General features: G+C 49.6%; 2 protein-coding genes across 4 annotated transcripts in view; one reads left to right on the top strand and one right to left on the bottom strand.

Moving 5' to 3' along the window:
- NEMF (nuclear export mediator factor) overlaps nt 1-575 on the top strand; it is a 30,642-nt gene extending 30,067 nt beyond the window's left edge. Inside the window, exon 33 of the mRNA XM_090034442.1 lies at nt 231-575. Coding sequence (XP_089890568.1) covers nt 231-308 — 78 coding nt within the window. The 3' untranslated portion in view covers nt 309-575. The remainder of the gene's footprint in view (nt 1-230) is intronic.
- Nucleotides 576-972: 397 nt separating this feature from the next.
- KLHDC2 (kelch domain containing 2) lies at nt 973-17,829 on the bottom strand. Of its 3 annotated transcripts, none has more exons than XM_090034445.1 (14): nt 17,758-17,829; nt 16,855-17,022; nt 13,587-13,666; nt 13,044-13,161; nt 11,396-11,511; nt 9,959-10,040; nt 9,735-9,818; nt 7,400-7,480; nt 7,260-7,318; nt 6,080-6,189; nt 4,677-4,749; nt 3,037-3,124; nt 2,396-2,448; nt 973-2,085 (listed from the first exon to the last, which is right to left on the bottom strand). In XM_090034445.1, the coding sequence occupies exons 2-14, from the start codon at nt 17,008-17,010 to the stop codon at nt 1,962-1,964; spliced, it is 1,224 nt and encodes a 407-aa protein (XP_089890571.1). In that variant the 5' UTR covers nt 17,011-17,022; nt 17,758-17,829; the 3' UTR covers nt 973-1,961. The 3 variants fall into 3 exon arrangements, with proteins under 3 accessions (XP_089890571.1, XP_089890569.1, XP_089890572.1); XM_090034443.1 differs by lacking the exon at nt 17,758-17,829 and adding an exon at nt 17,270-17,717; XM_090034446.1 differs by lacking the exon at nt 17,758-17,829 and adding an exon at nt 17,575-17,717.
- Nucleotides 17,830-21,341: the final 3,512 nt, after the last annotated feature.

Genomic DNA, 21,341 nt, shown 5'->3' with positions numbered 1-21,341 from the left:
CCCCCATGTACCAGGGGCACTGCAGGTTGGCCACCTCTGCTCTAATGAGTTGGGAGGCTTTAGAGTTGTACACTGTGAGCTGTCTGGCACAGCCCCACCCTTGCTGCAAAGTGTCACTGCTATTGCTGATAGTTGTGTAATCTCATTTGCAGCAAATATTCCAAAAGGGAAGAGGAAGCTGCAGAACTTTTTACACTGCATGTGTTCTTAATTCTCACCTTGTTTTATAGGACACTGACTTATCAAGAAATATTCCTGGTAAAGTGAAAGTATCTGCACCTAATCTCATGAGTAAGAAGAAAAAATGATTGCTGATATCTATGTAATCAACAGTAAGCAAGTTAGTCGAGCTGACGACAATGGCACACCTGCTATCTGGGCTTCTTCCAGCCTCCTGATCAACTAAGTTAACTGTTTAAAAGAATATAATCAGCTTGACTAACGTGGGTCAACAGGCAGAGATGGACTGAGGCAAAAATCTGACTTGTGCCTAGACATATTTATAAGGACTTGATACATAGGGTTCAAGTGTACAAGTAAATTAGTATTGGCCTCTGCTCACAGAGGAGACTGGTTTCATGTGGTTCCCTGTTCTGTCCTTGCAGGACTTCAGTACAGCTGGCAGGATAGTTTGTCTCCAAGCATGGCAGATAGTGTGTCCCCTTCTGCAAGTAGAGGGTCACTGAACAATTTCCCATTTTATTAGAAATAATGTGCTCTGGTGGCAAAACAGCCATTTCAGTCTGGTTTCTAAGCAGCTTGCTCCAGGCACATGGTGCAGACTGGGGCTCCCCACCCACAGCAGTAAGACTGGATGGTATAAATACTGCCCTAGCACTCCTGTGTGATTTCTGAACTGTAGCCACCTGGGTTGAGCTATATCAAGTGCTGTGTCGATCCAAATCAAACCTGGCCTGCAATTCTACAATGAAAAGAACTGACACAGGAAGTAGAGTGCTGAAAGTGACTTGCTCTCGTTTTTAAAGCCCTTTATTTGTATTGGTTTCAAGGATTTAACTGTAATCTCCCATCAGTGGTGGGTGAGCTGGAGCCCATGGAGACACTGAGCATAAGTAAGGCAGATGCAGACAGTTCTTGGCATGGATTATAACAGCAGCCCACACCAAGTAAAGTTTCCCAGTTAAGCAGAGCAGAGCGGGCACATTTGAGCTGGTTCCACAAGATGCGTGGGACTCGAAAGCAAGGATGTTACTCAAAGCTACCTCCAGGCAGAGCTGACCATCCTCAGCCAAGGGTGCTAATTAACTCTTGAGTCTCCACTGCTGACTAACAATGGAGGCTTAATAAGTAAAGCTCCTGAGAGGCTAAAGGCAAAGGATGTGAGCCGCATTTCACCACAGAGGCTCTAAAACGCTAGAAAACAAGTTAGAAGCAGTATCACAACAACAGGAGGGTTAAACGACAAGAGTTCCCCAGAACAAACTCAAGTTTTTCTATCGCTATACACTTACAGACTGTTTTTGTTTTCTAACATTTAAATACTAGCACGGGCCACTCAGGGAATCTATCCTCAGATTGCTGTACTTACAGATCACTGTCAACATAATGCTGCGTCTTGCCCCGTTTAGTGAGTACCATCGATCCTCAAACTATCGTCTTACCTACTCCACCTCTTGGCAATGGAGAGTTGACCCCCTTTGAAACAGGTTTCTTACAATCAGTTAATGAAAGGGTGGCAGTAAGTTGAGCAAACCTGCTACTGGTTAAGCACTGGATACATCTCCACTTGCATTAAATACATTTATTGCAAACATCTTTACACAAAAATAAGTTCTCTAAGCCATTCACATGCACCTTAAAGCTGAGAAGCTACTACCTACAACGATGCCGATTTGTAATCTATACAAGTTTCACGCCTGCCACACTTAGTTGGTAAAATTATTACATCTTTTAGAAATGTTCATCCATGCACTTGTTCAGTGTAATTGAAAGCGGGAGTCTTAGGAGCCAGATGTATTGTTACTGCCAAACCGCTGGTTGACGCTATGAAGCAAGTGTTTTGGGAGGCAGTTCCAGGAGCTGGCTAACATCTCTTTAAAGCAGATAACTGCTTCTAGGCACAGCCTGAAAAAAAAGAAAGGAGAGTCTCTTAATAGGAGCTGACCTCTTCCAATACAGTAAATAGCAACAGGTCAGAAACTTCTACATTAGAGCTACTTTGTTCCTTTGAAACAATTAGCTAACAGCTCGTAAGTGTCAGTAGCCATAATGGCATTGTTACACCACTGATTAATGGCCTCCTTTGGTAAACAAGCCAATACAAGCTCCCCAAGACCCCTAGCACACCTAGTGCCGAGTGCAGTGAGGGGGAAGGGAGGGAGAGAGCAGACAGTAATGCTGAAGTCAAGGCAGGAGTTCCTATCTTTTGTTTTACCTCACAAGAGATTTTGGTTGCAGAGAAAACACAAGGATCTCATTGCTGTGAGCCTGGAAAGAGAGATAGAGAGGTTTCTGGTTAAGTACATTTATGTTGTAACATTTGGGAGCCTGAGACGTGAACTAAGCTCATTTCTACAGGATGTATAGCACAGAACAGCCCCCCGGACCCAGGCCTGGCCCAGAGAGCTCGCAGCACACCAGGCACTTAACTGCCAGCAGTCTGGTGAGCCAGACGCAGGAGGGTTGTGAGGAAGATCTGAAGGAAACTCATGAGGTAGAAGAAGGCAGGACAAATGCTTGTGTGAAAGTTTAAAAGGCAGCGAGCGCTGCACCATGGGCTGGTGGAGCAGAAGTCAACCTGCCAGCACAGACAGGGGAACAGAGATGAAAGTAGCGGCCTGTCTGATGCAACACAAGGGGGAGCCCAAAGACAGCTCATTCCTTAAATCAGCAACAGTTGAACAGGTTTTTTCCTTCTGAAGCTTCATTCGTCACACTGGCAGTAGGAAAAGGTGTTTCACATCCCAGACCAGGTATGCACTGCACTGGGGAGGCAGGGGATGTTCCTGCCAACAGCAGCACTAGGGTGGAAACACGATGCAGGCCAGATTCTGACAGGCAAACAGCCAGACTTACTGCTTTGGAGTGGGCAAGCAAATTGTTGGCACAGCCACCAAACACGATCACCTCCCCTTCCTCGCTGGCACAAGCCGTGTGCCACAACCTGCAAGCAATGGGGGAGAGGCAAAAGGCAACATCAGCCATTACAGGAGAACGCTAAAACATAAAATGCAAACATGAGGTTCGACTTGGACTCCCTTCGTGAATACTTAGTCCTGCACCTCAGCAAGGCTGCACAGGGCAGGATAGCCCTCATCTAATCAAGTGCATGCACTTTAAGTTACTTGGGTGAGAAAATGAAGCAGGGCCAAGCAGCTTAAAAACACCTTGCGCACACAGGCAGTGCTGTCTTGGTGGACTCAAGAAGCTGCGCTTGGATGCTGATCTGTTTAACAGCTAGTCTGTAACTCGTTACACTACATGAGGTTTGCTGCCACAGCTTTAAGTACTTCATCCACGTTTCTGAACCCTACAGGAAGACCAGTAGTTCAAGGTGCCACAACACAAGGTGGGTGGAAGGTTAGCTTGGCACGCCAGGGCCATATTTGCCAATCCGATCGCCAGTGACAAAGTTCTTTTCCCACTGTCTATCCTGAGCGTGGTATCCTGTATTACTGCGTAGGAATGGTGTGCACCATGCAGGAACTGCCTGCCAGTGCACACAATCGTCAGACTTGGTGTCCAACACCTAGGCCAGCCTTAGGGGCACCTACGCCCAAGCACAGGCTGCTGGAGTGTAGCAACTGCCACGCTCCACCGGCCTCGTGCATCTCACGTATCAGCGTCCCCACATGCTTAAAAATGGTGCTGCGGGCACTTTATCTAAAGCTTGTTGAACGAGCTTTAGTTCAAGCACCCCCGCCACCATTTTTAAATGTGGAGATGCTGATACACAAGACGTGCAATGATTCAATGAGAGTGGTTCTCAGAGTCGCTCCAATTAAAGTGCCGCCCCTTTCCCCCTACTATCCCCAGAGCACGTGTAGAAGTGTTCTGGATGCCTCAGTCCGCTTCCTGCAACACGTGCAGCTTTGTCCGTCCCAGTAGCCAATGGTGGTTGGCATAAGCCCAGTAGCTCTCAGAACTATGGTCCCTTCCAAAACATTTCAGCAAGGCATTAGTGCCTGATACAAATCGTGTTGATGAGGGGGACTGGCTTTGAGGCTTCTTAGAGACTGGCCATGTTAGAGCTGGAGTCCTTTAGATGATCCCGTGACCAGTGACAGTCCAGGGTCCTCAGCACCTAGGGCTGGCAGAATCAGCAGGGTAGCCGATCTCCGACAAAAACATCAGTGGGACTCTAAGGAGGCCTAGGGCGTAGCTTAGGGATGTGGGTAAGAAAACTTCCCTTGCCTTGTTTTTGTTTCCAAACTTAGGGACAGTTTTGCTTGCACAAATTCTTACTGGCAGCCTGTGGAAATGGTGGCATCTAAGTGAGCGGTAGTGACTGCTCATGAGTCACCAGAATCCTCTCAACAGACACTGAGGTCTGCCTCTGGCAGCAGTGACACGCTTCCTTCGGAAAGCTGCTGCTCACCTGATGCTTAACACGGGGGGGTGTTGGGATACACATGGGACTCCCTCTGTACCAATGCCAGGCTGCCTCACTGGTCTGCACAACTGAAGACAACAAGCCCCCACATGCAATCCCTTACCTTGGTTTTTCTGAATAGTTATGCTCAAACTGTATCCACTCATTCTTGCTAATGCAATAAATCCAAGCGTCACCTGAAAACAAAAAGACACAACACCAAACGTGTCACCGCTGCCAAAACAACCTGACCCCTGCCAGCTGCGTGAAAGCTCTTCCTTGGTAATGGCTGATGTTTACCAGGGCACAGGGGGTAACGTGCACCCCCTTGTTGATAGTAATTTTTACTATGATCGTTAAATAGCACCTGCTCTTACAACCAGTAATTGGTGTTGCTCCACAGGGTGGTCAGCTCCGACTGCAAGGAGATGCAACAAGCATAATCCAGCTAGCTTTAGCACCATTAGTCAGGCTGGCCAACAGAAGGAATGGCCAACCAGCAGGCCTCATACACATATGGATGCACTTAGTCCAATCACTGGCCCTCTGGCCCTCTCTCACATTCAGCTGAACTGTGTGTTTACTAACCAACTAGGTACCAAGCAGATGAGGTGTGGTGCCTAAACTATTTTTACTCCATAAATACTGTTTATCTCATTTCTCTTACCCTGCCTAGAGCTGAGCTAGCCAGCAGGTACAGCCAGTCACTGCTTTAAGCCTCCCTCATTCTCAGCTATTCCAGACCTCCCCAATTCCTTCCAGGAGCTAGTTCCACTGTGCAGATTCAGTCCACTCCCAAACAGGCTTGCATACCGTCTCTGGGGCAGTTTACTGATTTAACCCTTACACTCTGCCTAACAAAGCCTACAATAACACAGAGTGTTATTCCATACTGTCATCAAACTAGTTCTAGTAAGGGAAGGTCTCGCGTCTCAGCCTGCATTACCTGCTTCAGAAGGATTTTAAAACTGGCCCGGGAGATTTACCAGATCTTCATCACCTAAGGGAAAAGCCCGAATAAAAACTGAGCACAGTGTGTAACTTGATCTGAGAGCTTAATTCATGGAGCTGAAGAGGCATCTCCTGAGCTTGATGGTGGTGGATGAAGAGCTCACAGGCTTTGCCTCCCTGGTGAAGATGCTGAGCTCCAGAACGATACCTCAGAACCCAGCACTGCTCCAGGCAGGCAGCTTCCTAAGTCGGAAGCAGCGTAACATGGCCTCTCAGGGGCTAACAGCACTGCAGCAACAACAGCCCTTAAGAACACGCTGTATAGTCAACAGCTGGGACTCAAGAGAGCAGTATGATTCCTGCTTCTGCCACTGTCTGCTGGATAACCTTGGGCAATTCACTTACCTGTGCCTCAGTTTCTCCCATAACTGGACCTCTGCTAATTCTAGAGGTGGAAGGCACCAGGCAGTGGCCAGGTATTACACTGCTGGCAAAGACTCTGCAGCTGAACCAAAGTTTATACATGCAACTGCTCAGACTGAGACAAAAAAAAAGTAGTTTTCTGGAGCTACTTACTCAGTGGCTGCTTATCAGTGGTAAATCCTCCGAAGAGAAAGAGGTGATCTGATGAGATTGGCGTTAGAGAATGCCAGGATCGGCCTACTGGGCAAATACCTTGTGTAATGCTGCATTCAAACAAAAGCACTGCACATTAAAGGCTAGCTACAATGAAAAACAGTCCCTTTTTAAAAAAAATTTTCAGGTATTTAATTATCTGCGTGGTTTAGTGCTGTGGAGTACTGTGATCAACTACTAGCAACAGCTTCAAAGTTCTTGTTTAGGGTGGCACAGCTCAGTTTTTAAACATCAGGTCGGACTTTCTGGAAGGAATCACTGAAGACATCAAACTAAATGAGGATAGTCTTGTAATGGCAACTGGAGAGGAGATGGCAGCAAGAAAGCATTTTGGTTTATTCAGATAATTTAAAAAGAGACTAATAAGTAAACAAACAAGGTAATGGAGCATAGACAGGTTCAGGTTGGTCTCTGATAGCAATGCATAAAGGGTGGTAAATGCTCTGAATTTCTATTAGAGTCACTTTTCCAGTAATAGGTCCAAGGAGGTGATACTTCCCCTCTATCGGGCGCTGGTCAGACCGCAGCTGGAGTACTGCGTGCAATTCTGAGCGCCGCACTTCAAGAAAGATGCGGATAACCTGGAGAGGGTCCAGAGAAGGGCCACTCGTATGGTTAAGGGCCTGCAGGCCAAGCCCTATGAGGAGAGATTAGAGAAACTGGACCTTTTCAGCCTCCGCAAGAGAAGGTTGAGAGGCGACCTGGTGGCTGCCTATAAGTTCGTCAGGGGGGCACAGAAGGGAATTGGTGAGTATATATTCACCAAGGCCCCCCCGGGGGTTACAAGAAATAATGGCCACAAGCTAGAAGAGAGCAGATTTAGATTGGATATTAGGAGGAACTTCTTCACAGTTCGAGTGGCCAAGGTCTGGAACGGGCTCCCAAGGGAGGTGGTGCTCTCCCCTACCCTGGGGGTATTCAAGAGAAGGTTGGATGTGTATCTAGCTGGGGTAATGTAGGCCCAGCACTCTTTCCTGCTTATGCAGGGGGTCGGACTCGATGATCTATTGAGGTCCCTTCCGACCCTAGCATCTATGAATCTATGAATCTATGAAAAGCATGTGTGCATATTCAGTTACATGCTAGCTTAAAGAGCCAGTTGGAAAGTTTTGATACCTACGTTTCATTCCATTCCCAGGTGTCCAAGTTAAGATAATAAAGGTCATTCATTCTAGAGTCCTAAAACGAAAAAAGAATAAATTGAAGCACTCAGATTTAGGGATACAGAAGCAAAAGCTGTAAGACTGTCCCCACACTTACTCGGTATCTGCCTCCAAATACGTAACCTCTGTTGCCAACAGTAGCACAGGCATGGGCTGCCCGAGGCGAAGGTGTTTTACCCTGTAACAGGAAAAAGCAAAATGAAAAGGAAGGCTTGGTTGGAAGCATTCTCCAAGTGGCAGCACAGCTCTGAGGCATGACACCTGGTCAGAGACCTCTGATCCCTTTAGAAGGGAACTGTCATTTACATCTGAAATGTAACTGAATGCCATTTCCCACAGGCCAACAACCAGCCCACGGGCACAGAAACGGTAGATTAGCCCTGGTCTGCAATGGTGGGTCTGGGTATGTAAAAGAAGGGTTGCTTTTTCCTTTAAGCCTCAAGACTACCGAGTAGGGTTACCATACGCCCAGGTTTTCCCTGGACATGTCCTATTTTTGGATCCGCCCATCTTCGTCCCAGCGGTTTCTGAAAATATCAAATGTCCAGAATTTTCCTCTGCCTTTGCTCAACTTCAAAGTTTTTCCTGGCACTTCCTGGCTTGCCCCAGCAAGGAACTGCTTGCAGCTGGAGAGTGTGGGGCAGGGCGATTGGAAGCAGGGGCATCACATCCTGGAAATACAGTAACCCTACTATTGAGTCCTGCATCGAAGCAAGATGCAGACCGTCAGGGATGTTTACTAGGAACTCTCAGACCTACTTGAAAGAGTGAAGTGATGAATCATCAACTAATTTATCTTGCATTTATTTCTGGGAATTTTTTTCAGATATTGATGTAAAGTATTTTAAGCGCAATCGAAATAAGAAGCCTTCCCATTTCAAACCAGGTTTCACTTCCTTGGTATTTGTTTGTTCCTCAACTGAATAACTGCTTTAAAATGTCCACTGTGTGAAATCACAGCTCACAGTCACCTTCTTTACTCTGATCCTCTTTATTGCTCCGCACTATGATTCAGCTGCAAAGTGAAATTCCCAAACTCTCCTGAGCTGTCAGCTTGTACAAATTCCACCTTGCCAGCTGCCCTTCCAAGATCATAATGCCTGTGTGGGAGGGGAAGCAAAACAATGGGAAAAAACCAAAACGAGGAGATACAACAAGGGAGCCAAAACAGACAGCAAGCATCCCACTTCCTGGAGGAGAGGAGCTGGGACATTGCAATTAAAGTTGAACTCCCCACTGATGTGCTAAAAAACTGTAATTAAATTTAAAAACCCTTTGCATATCTAAGGGGACCTTTCCAGGCTCGTCCTACTGACAGTGCTTCAAAGCACCTACACAGTGCTTTTCTTCACAAGGATAAAGCCACTTACAGACTCGGAGCCTGGAAGAATCTGTGCATGGGAGAGCAACAGTCTGTTTCACAGACAGGAAAAATAAGGTAGAGAAAACGGAAGAGAACTTGGACAGCCCCAGTGTTCGGTAGAGCTGGAAGCAGAATCCAGATCCCTTGACATCCAGTTTCATGCTAACCACAAGACCAGCGCTCATTCCTTGCCTGCGTTGCAGTAGGCCACAGCAACACTCCACATTCCAGGAAGTGCAACGGGAACAGCCGACACTTGTAACAGTGCAGAAGCAACAGAGCATTCAGCTTGCCATGGCTGTGAAAGAGTGCTTTAAGTCACTGCACAGCAATCCCTCCAACTCATCAAAATGGAACGCAGGAATCAGCAGACTGGCTGAGGCCCAAGATCCTTCCAGTTCAGGACCCTACAACTGAGGCAGTCAGCACCAGAGAGCTAAGCAAAGAAGTGCAAGTAGGCTCCTGCACAAGCAGCACTGACAGGCTCGAGAAAACTGCCCTCTGACCAGTTAGGACACTGGTAGCATGCACATGTGGTATAGGGAAGGGCAAGAGGACGGGGGGCATGGGCAAACAAGAACCGATATCCCAGGGATTTCAAACACTTTTTAGTGGCAAACAGCCTTTGCCCGTCTCTCCTTCAGCAAAATACCAGAGAAGCACCAAGCAGAGCTAGAGCTCAACTGTACAATGGGACCCTCGGGCCAAAGCACTACAGGAAGCGGAGAGGTAAGGAATAAAACGGAGGGAGCCCAGCAAGCGACTGCAATGCAGTGCAGAAGAGGCACTTCGGAGCACAGTTGGCCACTCAAAGCTGCTACTGAAGCCAGCCACTGCTAGGAGCCCCTGGATGTATCCACATAGAGTTCTGAGCAGCAGCTGCTCTCCATCTTAGTTAGGATAGAAGTGCAACCAAAAAAGTGTTCAGGAATACAGCCCTAGCAGCCAATAGCCATTTGCATAGTGCTGCCTCTCTTTGAAGCTAGTGGAGGCCCTGAAAATAGCAGGACAAAAACCAGTTCTGCTGAACAGCTATTTCATGTCAGATTTCTTTTTTAAAAGCACTTACTGTGGTTATTGGTTGGCTCCAAGTGAAGGTTTCAGTGTCCAGAACGTGTACATGGTCATTCCAGCCTCTAGGATGACCCGAATTCTTGGAAAAATTGATATTGAGAAGAACATTACATTTTGAGAGAACATTTCTGCTTTATCTTCTGTATGTGAAGTGCACAAGCAGAAGACAAGTTTCAGCATGTTAAATGGGAGGAGTTGGGGGGGGGGGCAGGTACTCACCCAAAAAGAAGTTTCATCAAATTCAAAAGTTCCCCGTTGCTTCTCCTCGGGAAAGTAGCCGTAACCTCCAAAAAATATTAGCCTATTTAACAGAAATTGAACACAAATTAGCTAGCACTCCTGGGCTGTAGTCTCACATACTACAAGTCAGTGCTCAGGAATGGCAGTAAGTGAACAAAATACAAGGAAACCCAGCAGGCTCCCAAGGTTTTATTCAGGCAGGAAGTAATCTACGTGTGGGGGCTCCCGTCACTGCCTGTACGTCATCAGCCACACTCCGAACCCTGAACCTGCTTCCCAAGAACTGCAGCCTGAGCTTGTAAATCCTGCTCAGGTTCTAGGTGTGAAGCCATCTGGGCTCCACCTCCCCCTCTATTCAGCCACTTTGCAGCACAGATTCAAATCATGGGGGTCACACACACACACACACACACCTTTCCCCTGGCATCACTACTGTTCCCATTCCATCCTCACAACTCTGCCCCTTCCCCCCAACCCCTCCCCGGGAGCAGAATGGCACTGGTATCACTTTGCTCAGCATTTACTCCACTGCTTCCTTCACAGACTGCTCTAATCTGCTTCTGCTCTGCAAAGCCAAGAACATCTTCCTAGCACACAGATCCCCAGTCACAGGAGCACAAGCAGTCTCCCCTTGGGGGACTACCTGGAGGGAATGGTCAAAGACCCACCATTTCAGTGGCAGCAATGCAAACTCACATCACCGCGACACCCTCCTGAATTAGTTTGCTTAATCTGGCATTCACTGAACTAGGAAGCAGAACCAGAAGCACACCAAGCACCTTGAAATGAGGGGGACACCCCATTCTTAGGTCCGGCAACGAATCTGTGTTGTGCCTGTCTTCCACCAGGCTTAGCAAGGCACTTGCCAGTATGCAATCAGGCAGAAGGAAGAGCAGGTGAGGTGCGCCTCAGGTAACACCTCCAAGAGGCAAGAGCAAAAACCCACTTCATCAGATGCAGCACCTGGTGAAGTAGATTGTTGCCTACTAAAGCTCATGCCACTCAAATACTAAGATGCCACACTGCACTTCCTTCTGCCTGACTAGACTAAAATGAATAACCACCTGGCAACACTTTGCAATGCAGACATCATCCCGTCTAGAAGGGAAGTGTTCCTACTTTCAGAGGTGTTAAAGGCTGAACACTTAAAATATTGATATGTAGAACCAATCTAGGATTTTAAACATGTTTGCATGTCTTTTTATACACAAGCATTATATAAATATAAAACTATGCTTAAGAACACCCAAAGTTTTGTGCTTGTGTGCACATGCACACACAGAGCATGTAAAGTGATTCCCTTCACCAATTCTGTTCACACCAGATACAAGACATTGACAAGAGCAAAAGACAAAAGGGGTGGGGGGAGACACATCCAGTCAATGAGAGAATTAGAGTTGTTTTCAAAATCCTTACTTGTTTTTATAAACCCAAACTCCAAGTTTGTCCTTAGATGATGGGGGAACTCCTTGACAGTCTACTCTTACCCACTGCAATACACTGTCCTTAGCTCTTGAGTTTAACATGTAGAACTGAAAGAAAAAAGAGACTTTGTTAACCTACATAGTGAGCTTAAATCTAAAGAGTAGCCGGTGTTTATTAAAGGTTTGAATCCTAAGTTATTATGCAACGCTACACAATTTTTCCCCCCCCAAGCTGCATGCAGTACAAGTTCAAGTACAGGGCCAAGGACACTCGGCATCTGACAGCAACCGGCCTTATCACTGCTCGTCTCCTATGACAGGACCACTGGCATTGAATTTACTCTCATCCAGAGGCTGATACAGGATGGCTGGAGGAGTGTACAAAGCAATGGCCCTCTCCATTCCACTGCAACTTGAATTCTGTCAGCAAATCTTTATGATGCAGGCATCTCTCCCCTTTGTGTATGATTTTATATGCAAATGAATAACTGAAACTCTAGCATTAATGAACTCTAAAATCTAATCTTGTCATAAATAGGAAGCAAATCATACTTCAACTCCAGCTTTGAAGTATCTTCAGATATAACATCTAAGGTTATACTCAGTGGGCATGTCTACACTTCCATATTTATTTTACAGTAATCAAAATTACTGCACAGTGCTGATGCATGTCTACACATGCATACCTGTATTGCCATAAGTCACTATATTTACTACACAACTTGAGAGTAAATTACGATTTGATACCATCATGCAGGTATCAAATTTACGCCCGATTGGTTACAGCGCAGTAATGCCCATATAGATGCTTTACTGTGCAGTGTGTGGACTGACTTGGGACTAACGTTCATCCCAAGTCAGTCCACACACAGCGCTAATGTACTGCAATGTCTGCACATCTAGACACCAGCCTATTCACATTTACTGTGCAATAATTTTAAGACTGCATAAATGCACATGCAGACACACCCTGTTTGTATTATACTACAAACACAAGATACTTTCAAATGAAATCACAGGCTGTCACAGCACAAGATAGCAGCCTCGGGGGAAAGCAAGCTACCGGAACCAGGTCAAGGCATCTTCAATTTCTATCCCGGTAGGAGCTTAAGATTTCAGTATACTCTGGAAACTCCAACTTTGCAAACTTAAAGCAGCAGCCTTCAACTGCTCAGGTAGTACGAGTACAGAACAAATGTGGTTACTGCACCAGGATTATCACCGCAACTCATAAAACTAGTGGATAGAGTTGACCTATTATTTCTTGTCAGTCAAAAGATTCTTTGGCAGGCGTAAAAGGATGTTGCTTGGATTACTTCAATTTGAGGACACAATTGAGGCCAAGAAAAAGTTAATCTGCATGTTCCAAGCAAAAAACAAAGCAAATGAAAATATCCTGTTGGAGAAGCTGTGGAAGACTTAGTGACCTCCTTCACACTGATGTTCACAATGACAGAGACTCTGCTAACCCCATCTATCTGCCCAGAAGAAAGCTGTTGTAGTGTAAGAGGTGATATTTTCCTGCTTTGGATGAGTTTGTAATGAGCTTAGAACTCACCTGCCTGCATTTGGTATAAAATGGGGTTGAAAATTATTTACTGATGAAGGGTAACAATATAATTCATCTTGGAGTCACTGACCTTATTTGTATTCCCACGTGCATGATGTCCGCCAAATAAATACACCACTTGGTCAACACACACAGCACAACTTCCAGACATGGAAGGCGGAACATCCCCCTCTGTTTTACTTTTCTTCCTAGAAAGACGGTTTTAAAACACAATCATACAATAAACAGAAACTGGATTAGTATTTTGTTGAGAGGAAAAGCATTTAGTCTGGCAGTCTGAGTTAAAAGCTGAGCGCAGGTGTGCATGAAAGACATGCAGGACTGGTTATCAATCATCCCTGTCCCCTTACAATATTTGAAACACGCTAATTAGGGAATCAACTATTTTATTTTACTTTATTTGGGGAAGGAGTCCTCTGTGCCTGATGCAGAGGCCCAAGGACTCCTTCACCTCCAAGAACAAAAGGGGAAATTCTCAAGCAGAAAGGACTTTCCCTCTCCACCCAGAAAATAAATACATCTGGTCTCTGTGGCTTAAAGATCCAACTTGAAATTTCCACTTTTGCTCTCTTAAATTAGTGCTTGCATTTTGAAAACTATTTATGTACTGTACCATCTTCCAGTCTCCATGTTGTAGATCCATATTTCATCTTTAGGCAGATAAAAGTCATAAAAGCCCCTCACTTGAGCATTCTGCAGGGATAAGATGAAAACAAAAGGCTACCATTACAGAAAAGCTTGACATTTAAAACCGAGTAAGTTCAAGAGTTTTAGGTCCCCCAAAACCACTAGTTGTAGTGGTTATGGAAGAAAGTAGGATGAGGGGTTAGTAAGGGTAGTGTGTGCTGCAGTCCTTCAATTCCTGCTTGTTTAGCAGCCCTCAGGAAGCCAATACAAAACAAAACTATTTAAGCAGCCTCAGGACCATGCTAGCTCGAGCTGGGAATCAGGCCATCTCATAGATGACTACAGAAGCAGGCAAGTGTTAACAGGGGAGGAAAAATCACTTCCTCAGCTGTAAAAAAGGCACTAAAGTAGCAGCGCTCAAGCTTTTGCTGGCACAGGCCAGAAGAGTGGCTCCAGGCTGGGCTGTGGGCCAGACAGGACACTAGGAGGAGGTACAGGCTCAAAGCTACAGGTTCAGGGCCCACACCTCTTCCAGCTGACCCGTATGCCTGGATCAGGCCCAGGGCAACTTCCATGTGACGGTCTGGCATGCACAGGACTCCCCATGGGTCCAGAAATTTGGTAGCACAGCAGCAGCAATTGCTGCTACTGTTCTCCAGCTGCCAAACTGCTGAGCCCTTGGGGACCCCGGAGGGCTGGATGACATGGTCCCATGCACTGGATGTGACCCACAGGCTGGGGTTGAACAACCAGCACTAGAGCCTTACTTCAGGACATTTAAAGGTAAATTTAATTTGCTGGAGTTTATCCTACCTCTTGCCTTTGAGTAAAAATCATGCACACACATGATTAGCAATCTATTCAGGAAATGCAAGTTCTAATGCATCTAGAGCAGGGGTTGTCAACTGGGGGTATGCATACCCCCGAGGGTACTCATGAAGGCCTAGGGGGTATGGGCAGGCAGGTGGGGATAGAGAACCGCCACCCACCACCCCGTGTCACCAGCAGGGGCGGGATGAGGGCAGTGGCATCCCTCTGCCAGCTGCACAGGTGCCACCCAGCCGCTTGGACCTGGGGAAGGGAGAGGCGGAAGTCTGCACGCAGCAGCAGCTGCCACCACCATCCACCAGCCCACACTGCTGCTGCTCCGCATCCAGCTATGTGCCATCCCACCCCGCTCTGCATCTGGCCACCAGGAGTACACTTATTAAAAAAGGTTGAAAGTCCCTGATCTAAAGTAAAGGTGTGCTGACAAACCACGCAGACAGTTCTGTGTACCAACATGCACATCTGACTTCAGTCCACTACCAATATTTCCTTCTCTCCCAGAAGTTAAACCAGGCAAGAAAACCCAAACAAACAGAAAAACTGCTTCCTACAAGAAACCACTTACAAATGTAAAGTAAATTATTCTCTAGGTTAACAAGGGCTTCACATCATTTTTCATAGTTAGTAGGGTCGGAAGGGACCTGAGTAGACCATCTAGTCCAACCCCCTGCCATGGCAGGAAAGAATACTGGGGTCAAACGACCCCAGCAAGGTGACTGTCAAGCCTCCTCTTAAAGACCCCCAGGGTAGGAGCCTGCACCACTTCTCTTGGAAGTTGGTTCCAGATCCTAGCTGCCCTGACTGTGAAATAGCTCTTCCTGATGTCTAGTTTGAATCTACCCTCTACCAGCTTGTGACCATTTCTAGTCATTCCTGGTAGTGCTCGGGGGAACAGGGACTCCAATGCCTGCTCGTCCCCTCTGACTACTTTGTAACAGGCCGCTAGATCCCCCCATAGCCTTCTCTTGTGGAGACTGAACAGGTTCAGGTCCCATCGCCTCTCCTCGTAGGGCCTGCCCTGCTGCCCCCGGATCATGTGAGTGGCCTCCTCTGGACCCTCTCCATGTTGTCCACATCCCTCTTGGAGTACTGTGTCCAGTTCTGGGCGCTGCACTTCAACTGTGGCTTGACCAGTGCCGCATAGAGGGGGAGGATCACCTCCCTGGACCTGCTCGAGATGCATCTGTGGATGCAGGACAAGGTGCAGTTGGCCTTCCTGACCGTGTCCCCACACTGCCGGCCCAAGTTCATCTTGGAGTCAGTGATGACTCCAAGATCCTTTTCGGCCTCTGCACTGACGAGAAGGGAGTTCCCCAGCCTGTAGGTATGGTGCTGGTTCTTCCTCCCCAGGTGCGGCACCTTGCACGTGTCAGTGTTGAATCCCATCCTGTTCTCATCCGCCCACCCCTGTAACCTGTCCAGGTCCGGTTGCAGCCTATTCCTCCCTTCTAGCGTGCCCACATCCCCCCACATCTTAGTGTCATCAGCAAATTTGAACAGGTGCTTTTACCCCCTCGTCCAAGTCCCTGATGAAGATGTTGAACAGTGCGGGCCTGAGGACCGAGCCCTGGGGGACCCCACTGCCCACGTCCCTCCAGGTCAAAAATGACCCGTCCACCACCGCTCTCTGGGTGCGGCCCTCCAGCCAGTTGGTGACACATCTGACTGTGTGGGTGTCGACACCACAGCGCCCAGTTTCATAATGAGAGCAGGGTGAGAGACAGTGTCGAAGGCCTTCAAAAAGTCCAGAAAGACTATGTCCACTGCTACCCCTGCATCTAAGGATTTGGTGATCCGGTCGTAGAAGGCTACCAGGTTGGTCTGACAGGACCTGCCACTAATGAACCCATGTTGGTTGCCACCAAGCATGATCTTCCCCTCTGGCCCCTCATGGACATGTGTATTTTGAGCATAATTCTCTCAAAAAGCTTACCCAAGATCGAGGTAAGACTAACTGGCCTACAGTTCCCCAGGTCCTCCTTCCTCCCTTTTTTTGAGATGGGAACCATGCTGGCCCTCTTCTAGTCCTCTGGCACCACACCAGAGCACCACGAGTGCTTGTAAAGCCAACGCCAGGGGTCCTGCAATGACCTCAGCTAATTCCCTCAGCACTCGGGGGTGGAGATTGTCCAGCTGATTTAAATACATCCAGTCCCTCCAGAAATTCCCTAACTAGATCCTCACTGACCCTTTTTAAAGCCTTAAAGATCATCTTAAAATCATAATTAAGCACTCGCCACATGAAACCTCATTTTAACAGCTGTTACATTATACAGTCTGGCTGCAAGCAGTGGGGCCTGCCAATGTAGAGAAGATCCTTAACGACTGACACCTTGGCGAGTGCAGAGATAAGCTCTTTGTCAGACTGGGACATCGTGGTAAAACCATAGACTGTAATAAAGGAAGAGCAGCCCAGAGAGGCGTACCTTGTAGCCGCCCCAGACGTACATGCACTGTCCATCGGTCACGGCTACGTGGCCGCTGCGCTCCGCAGGGCTATCGATTTCCAGCTGCTCGAAGCCGTCCTCAGCCGGAGCGGGGACCTCTTCATCTGCCTGTAGCTCCTCGTTGTCATCCGCCATTTTGACACTGCCCTGCACTCACGAGACACAAGACAAGGCGGTCAGGGCAAACGCCGCAGAGCCGTTCCTTTCACGAGGGGATGTGGGCTCATGTGGGTAAAGTGCCGGTCCTGTGACGCGGGTTTCAGCGGGGTGCCCCATGAGTCCCAGCTGCCACCTGCAACCGTCTCCCCCACGCAGCTTCAATCGTGAGTGTATCAGCTGATAGCAGAATATGCCATGTGCACGCAGCGAAACCAGGTTCAGAGCCCAGGCTTACACACTACGGGCTTTCTTGGGAAAAGTCCACCGGGAGCCCCCACATCCAGCCACTACACTGCCAAGGGACAAGGAGCTCTTGCGGAGGAAAGAAGAAAAAATCCCCATAAACCCTCCCGAGCATGGAGCAGATGAGACAAAAGACACCCGGGAAGTCCAGGACCCGGCGCGGGAAGCGAAAGTGGGACCGGCCCGGTGCCGGGGAAGCACGGAACGGCGGCGCCGGGAGCGCGGGACTCGCGTGTCCCGGCCACCGCGCCCACAGTCCGACCCCCGCGCCTTCCCAAGCGACTCCGCCCGCCTCACGGAGGAAGCCCGCGGCAGCACGCAGGGCCCCTCGCCGGGCGTTCTTCGTAACGTCCAAGTCGCTGCGGCTGGAGCGAGCTGCCCCCGGACACCACCCCGCTCCGCCCCTTCTGCACCCCGCGGGGTCCTGCCCGCCGCCCCGCCCGGGTTGAGAGGCCGGGCCGGATCCCGCCGCCCACTTACCCCCCGCTGCTCCTCTCAGCAACTGCCCCACATCCGGCGCTGCAGCCCGCACTTCCGGCGCTAGCCCCGCCCCCATATCCGGCGCCGCCGCCAGCACTTCCGGCGCTGCCCCCCCGCCAGCGGGCTGCGCACGCAGCCCCCGCGGCTCGGCCACGCCCCCGACTACCCCGGCGCCCGCTGGTGGCGCGGGAGGCTGCGTGCGCTGCCACGTGCGCTGCCACGTGCGCGTGTGCGGTCTCGTGTATTTTTCTCCTAGAAAGAAACAAATGTGTGATTTCCTCCGTCCGCGTTTCCGGAAACGGGGCTCCCTGCACGTGACAGCGTGGCGATGAGGGGAGTCCGGGACAGATGCTGCCCGGGGTCTTTCAGGACTCGATGTTCGTATTTTGGGGTCCTGCTCAGTCAGGGAGGGTGGCCACGGGCCACCTGACCAGCGGCTCTGCTTTGTGGCGCACTGCGCATGTGGCCCCGAATGAGGAGCTGGGTTTGGGCCGGGGTCACGGGCAGAATCCTTTTTGGTCACCCCAAAACACAGGGCTCCACCCCCCGGGGCTCCGCCGCAGCCCTGCCTGCCCCGGAGCGGCTCTCACAAGCCAGCCTGCCGATCGTGGGCCCGCAGGCCTGCCTGCATGTAAATGCGTTGCCGGTGTCTATGGAGCTGAGTTCGGGGTGGGATTAGGGGGTGAAATCCTCCTGGGTCACCCCAGGCCACACGGCCCCAGCGCTGGCGACTCTCCTGAGAGCCCCGTGCAGAGCGCAGGGCGACCAGAAGGGCCGTTTTCACGAGAGCCCCCAGGCCTGTGCGCTACCTACGTTGCTGAGAAAGGAGCTGAGTTTGGCTGGGGTTACGGGGCAAGAAGCTCCTTGGATACCCCCCAAATACACGTCTGTGCCACCAAGGGACTCGCCATCACATGCCCCGGCAGTCCCCCCTCCCGCCTGAAGCTCAGGGTTTGTGCGCCTGCCTGCCCACTAACAGACCCCAGCCTTACCTGCTCAGGATGGGGGGCTAGCTGGCAGCGACCTGGCCCAGGGGTTTTGAAAGGGAAAAGACCATTGGAGGACTTGGGATTCCCTTTCCGCACCAGTCAGGCCCCCGAGACTCACCCTCCATGTCCCCTGATAGGACCCTGGGGTCACCAGGAGGGGGATAAAAGGGGCAGCACAGCTGACTCGGGAGACCAGTGAGGGACCAGGAGGAAAGGGTTTTAAAGAGCTGGGCCGGGGGCAGGAGCAGTGCCCCAGAAGAGCCTGAAAGAGCAGGACCCGCAGGCAGCGCGGCGTGCAGCCGGCAGGAGAGGCCCCGCTGGGCTCCAGGGTCCCCGGGGAGAGGCTGCAGCCCCCAGGAGAGGCTCCCCTGCTCCAGCCAGGATCTGAGCAGTGACCTGGGGGGTTCCCAGCCCTGCTTCCCGCTCCTCCGGTCAGAGGCCGGGCAGTGCGACGTGAGGAAGGTCAAGACCCTTCGCAGGCGGGAGCAGCACCAGGCTGGGTGGCTGTGGGGTGGTGTTTCTGCCTATCATGTGGGCGATCTGGGTTCAAGTTTGAGTTCTGGGGACTTGGGGTGAGTGAGCTAATGGAGAAACTTTCCTCTTGTTGTGGAAAGTGGCCATCGTGTTTTCCCCCTTTCTCCCTCTCCAGGTACCTAGGCCCTATATTCCTTGTCATTTTGCATTTTGTGCCTTTTTGTATTTCCAGTAATACCAACCAGTATTGTTTGTTCTGCGGTCTGTGTTTTACATTTCGGTTAACCCTGTCTTTTGTCAACTGGGTGAATGTCAGTGATTGTAAGTTGTTGAATCCTGCCCCTTTGGGGCATTGTAGTGTCCCCTATACCCCCTTGTTTTTACTGGTTATGTTCCCAGTATTGTTCCCTCATTACAAGGTATATGGTCAAGTCCCTATTGGTGGTCTGGCTCTGCTCTATGGGGGAGGAGAGTCCCTACACCTCCCACAGCGCTTGTGCACCTGCTCTGATCCTTCAGTTGGAGAGGGGGTACCTCTTGGTACAATGTCTTTGGTACTCCAACTGTGCTGCTTTTGGGCTGGGATTATGGGGCAAAACCCAGTTTGATCACCCCAAACCAGACATCCCCGCCACCGGGGGAGTCTCTGGAAGAAACCTGCGTAGGTCCCAGCCTGACCTGAGTCTAGTTTTTGAGTACCAGACTGCCATGCATCCACCCTGGCCTATGCTATGTGCATAACCCCAATAAGGAGCTGAGTTTAGGCCAGAATTACAGGACAAAATCCCAAAACACAAATTGCTGCCACCCGGAGGCCCCTGCCTGACCCGAAGCTTGGTTTTTATGTGCCAGCCTCTCAACTAACAGCCCCAAGGAGATGATTTTGGGCTGTGACTGCGTGGAAAATCCTTTTCATGTCACCCCAAACCACATGTCCCCACCACTTGGGGACTATTTCAAACAAGACAGTCAGACATATTGGCAAATGTATCACTTTGCAAAAACAAAGATTTTCTCATTGCAGGCACAAAGCAGTTGGGGCGACATATGATACTGGCAACTATTTTGTGTATCCACATCCTTGGTGAGACTGAGAGCTGGGTTTTTAGAAACAAGACAGGCTGGATGTGGAGAGACACAGGCCACTGAAGAAGAGGTCTCCAAAGCTCTTGGGAAGTAAAGCGTCCCAAGCCATGTCATCGCTCTACAAATGTCTCAGAAACAGTAAGGACACCAGCAAGGGCACGCACGGATAGTGACATGCATGCAAAGCCTCCCCTCAGGAATTAGGAATGTGGTGCTGGTGCAGGTCAGGTCCGGTTTGCCTGCTACCATAACTTACAGTCGGTGGGACTACCTGTGACTTATCGCTGAGTGCTGGGCGGTGGCTCTAGGGTGCCAACGGCTTTGTGCAGAAGAGCACCTTGGGGGTACTATTAGAGTCACAGACTCTTAGAAAATGGGGGTTGGAGGGACCTCAGGAGGTCACATCTCGTCCAACCCCTGCTCCAAGCAGGACCAGCCCCAACTACATCATCCCAGCCAAGGCTTTGTCTAGCCGGGTCTTAAACACCTCCAAGCATGGAGATGTCTTACCCCTGGTGAAGGAAATGCTGCCAGAAAATTGTGGAAGTGAGGTCCACCCCATGACTGGGTAGACTGGGTTTTTTAACCTTCGTCAGAAGCCAGGCAAGAGCAGAGCCCCAACAGAGGGACAAACGGAAGCTCTCCTTTGCACCGACAGCCCCTGCAGCCAAGCTGGCTCCAAACGTACTGGCACCTGCCTTTCCTTTGGACTAAAGCAGCAAGGCTGAGAGGGGGACACTGGCGCGTGGGCAGCTCGCTGTCTCCATATACACTGCCCAGGCTTGCGTGCTCTGGAGAGGTCACTTCAGCCTCGCTGTATCTTTCAAGCAAGGATTACGTTCAGCCAGCTGATGCCTCACTCGGCCTAATTTTATTATCCCGTGAGTCAGAGAGATGCCTACTGCTGCTACTACTGGTGCTGATACAGGGATTTTCAGTTCTCATCTGTGTTCTGTTATTGGAAGGAATAATATGCATCAATTATGATGATTTATTTTTGCAATTAATACCATATTTGCCTGAATCCAAGAAGGC

The sequence above is a fragment of the Crocodylus siamensis genome, chromosome 2, assembly GCF_052110815.1.
Source record: "Crocodylus siamensis isolate JL-2025a chromosome 2, ASM5211081v1, whole genome shotgun sequence".
Lineage (NCBI taxonomy): Eukaryota > Metazoa > Chordata > Crocodylia > Crocodylidae > Crocodylus > Crocodylus siamensis.
Note: the sequence above shows the minus strand (reverse complement) of the source record. Positions and strands in the feature narration are given on the sequence as shown.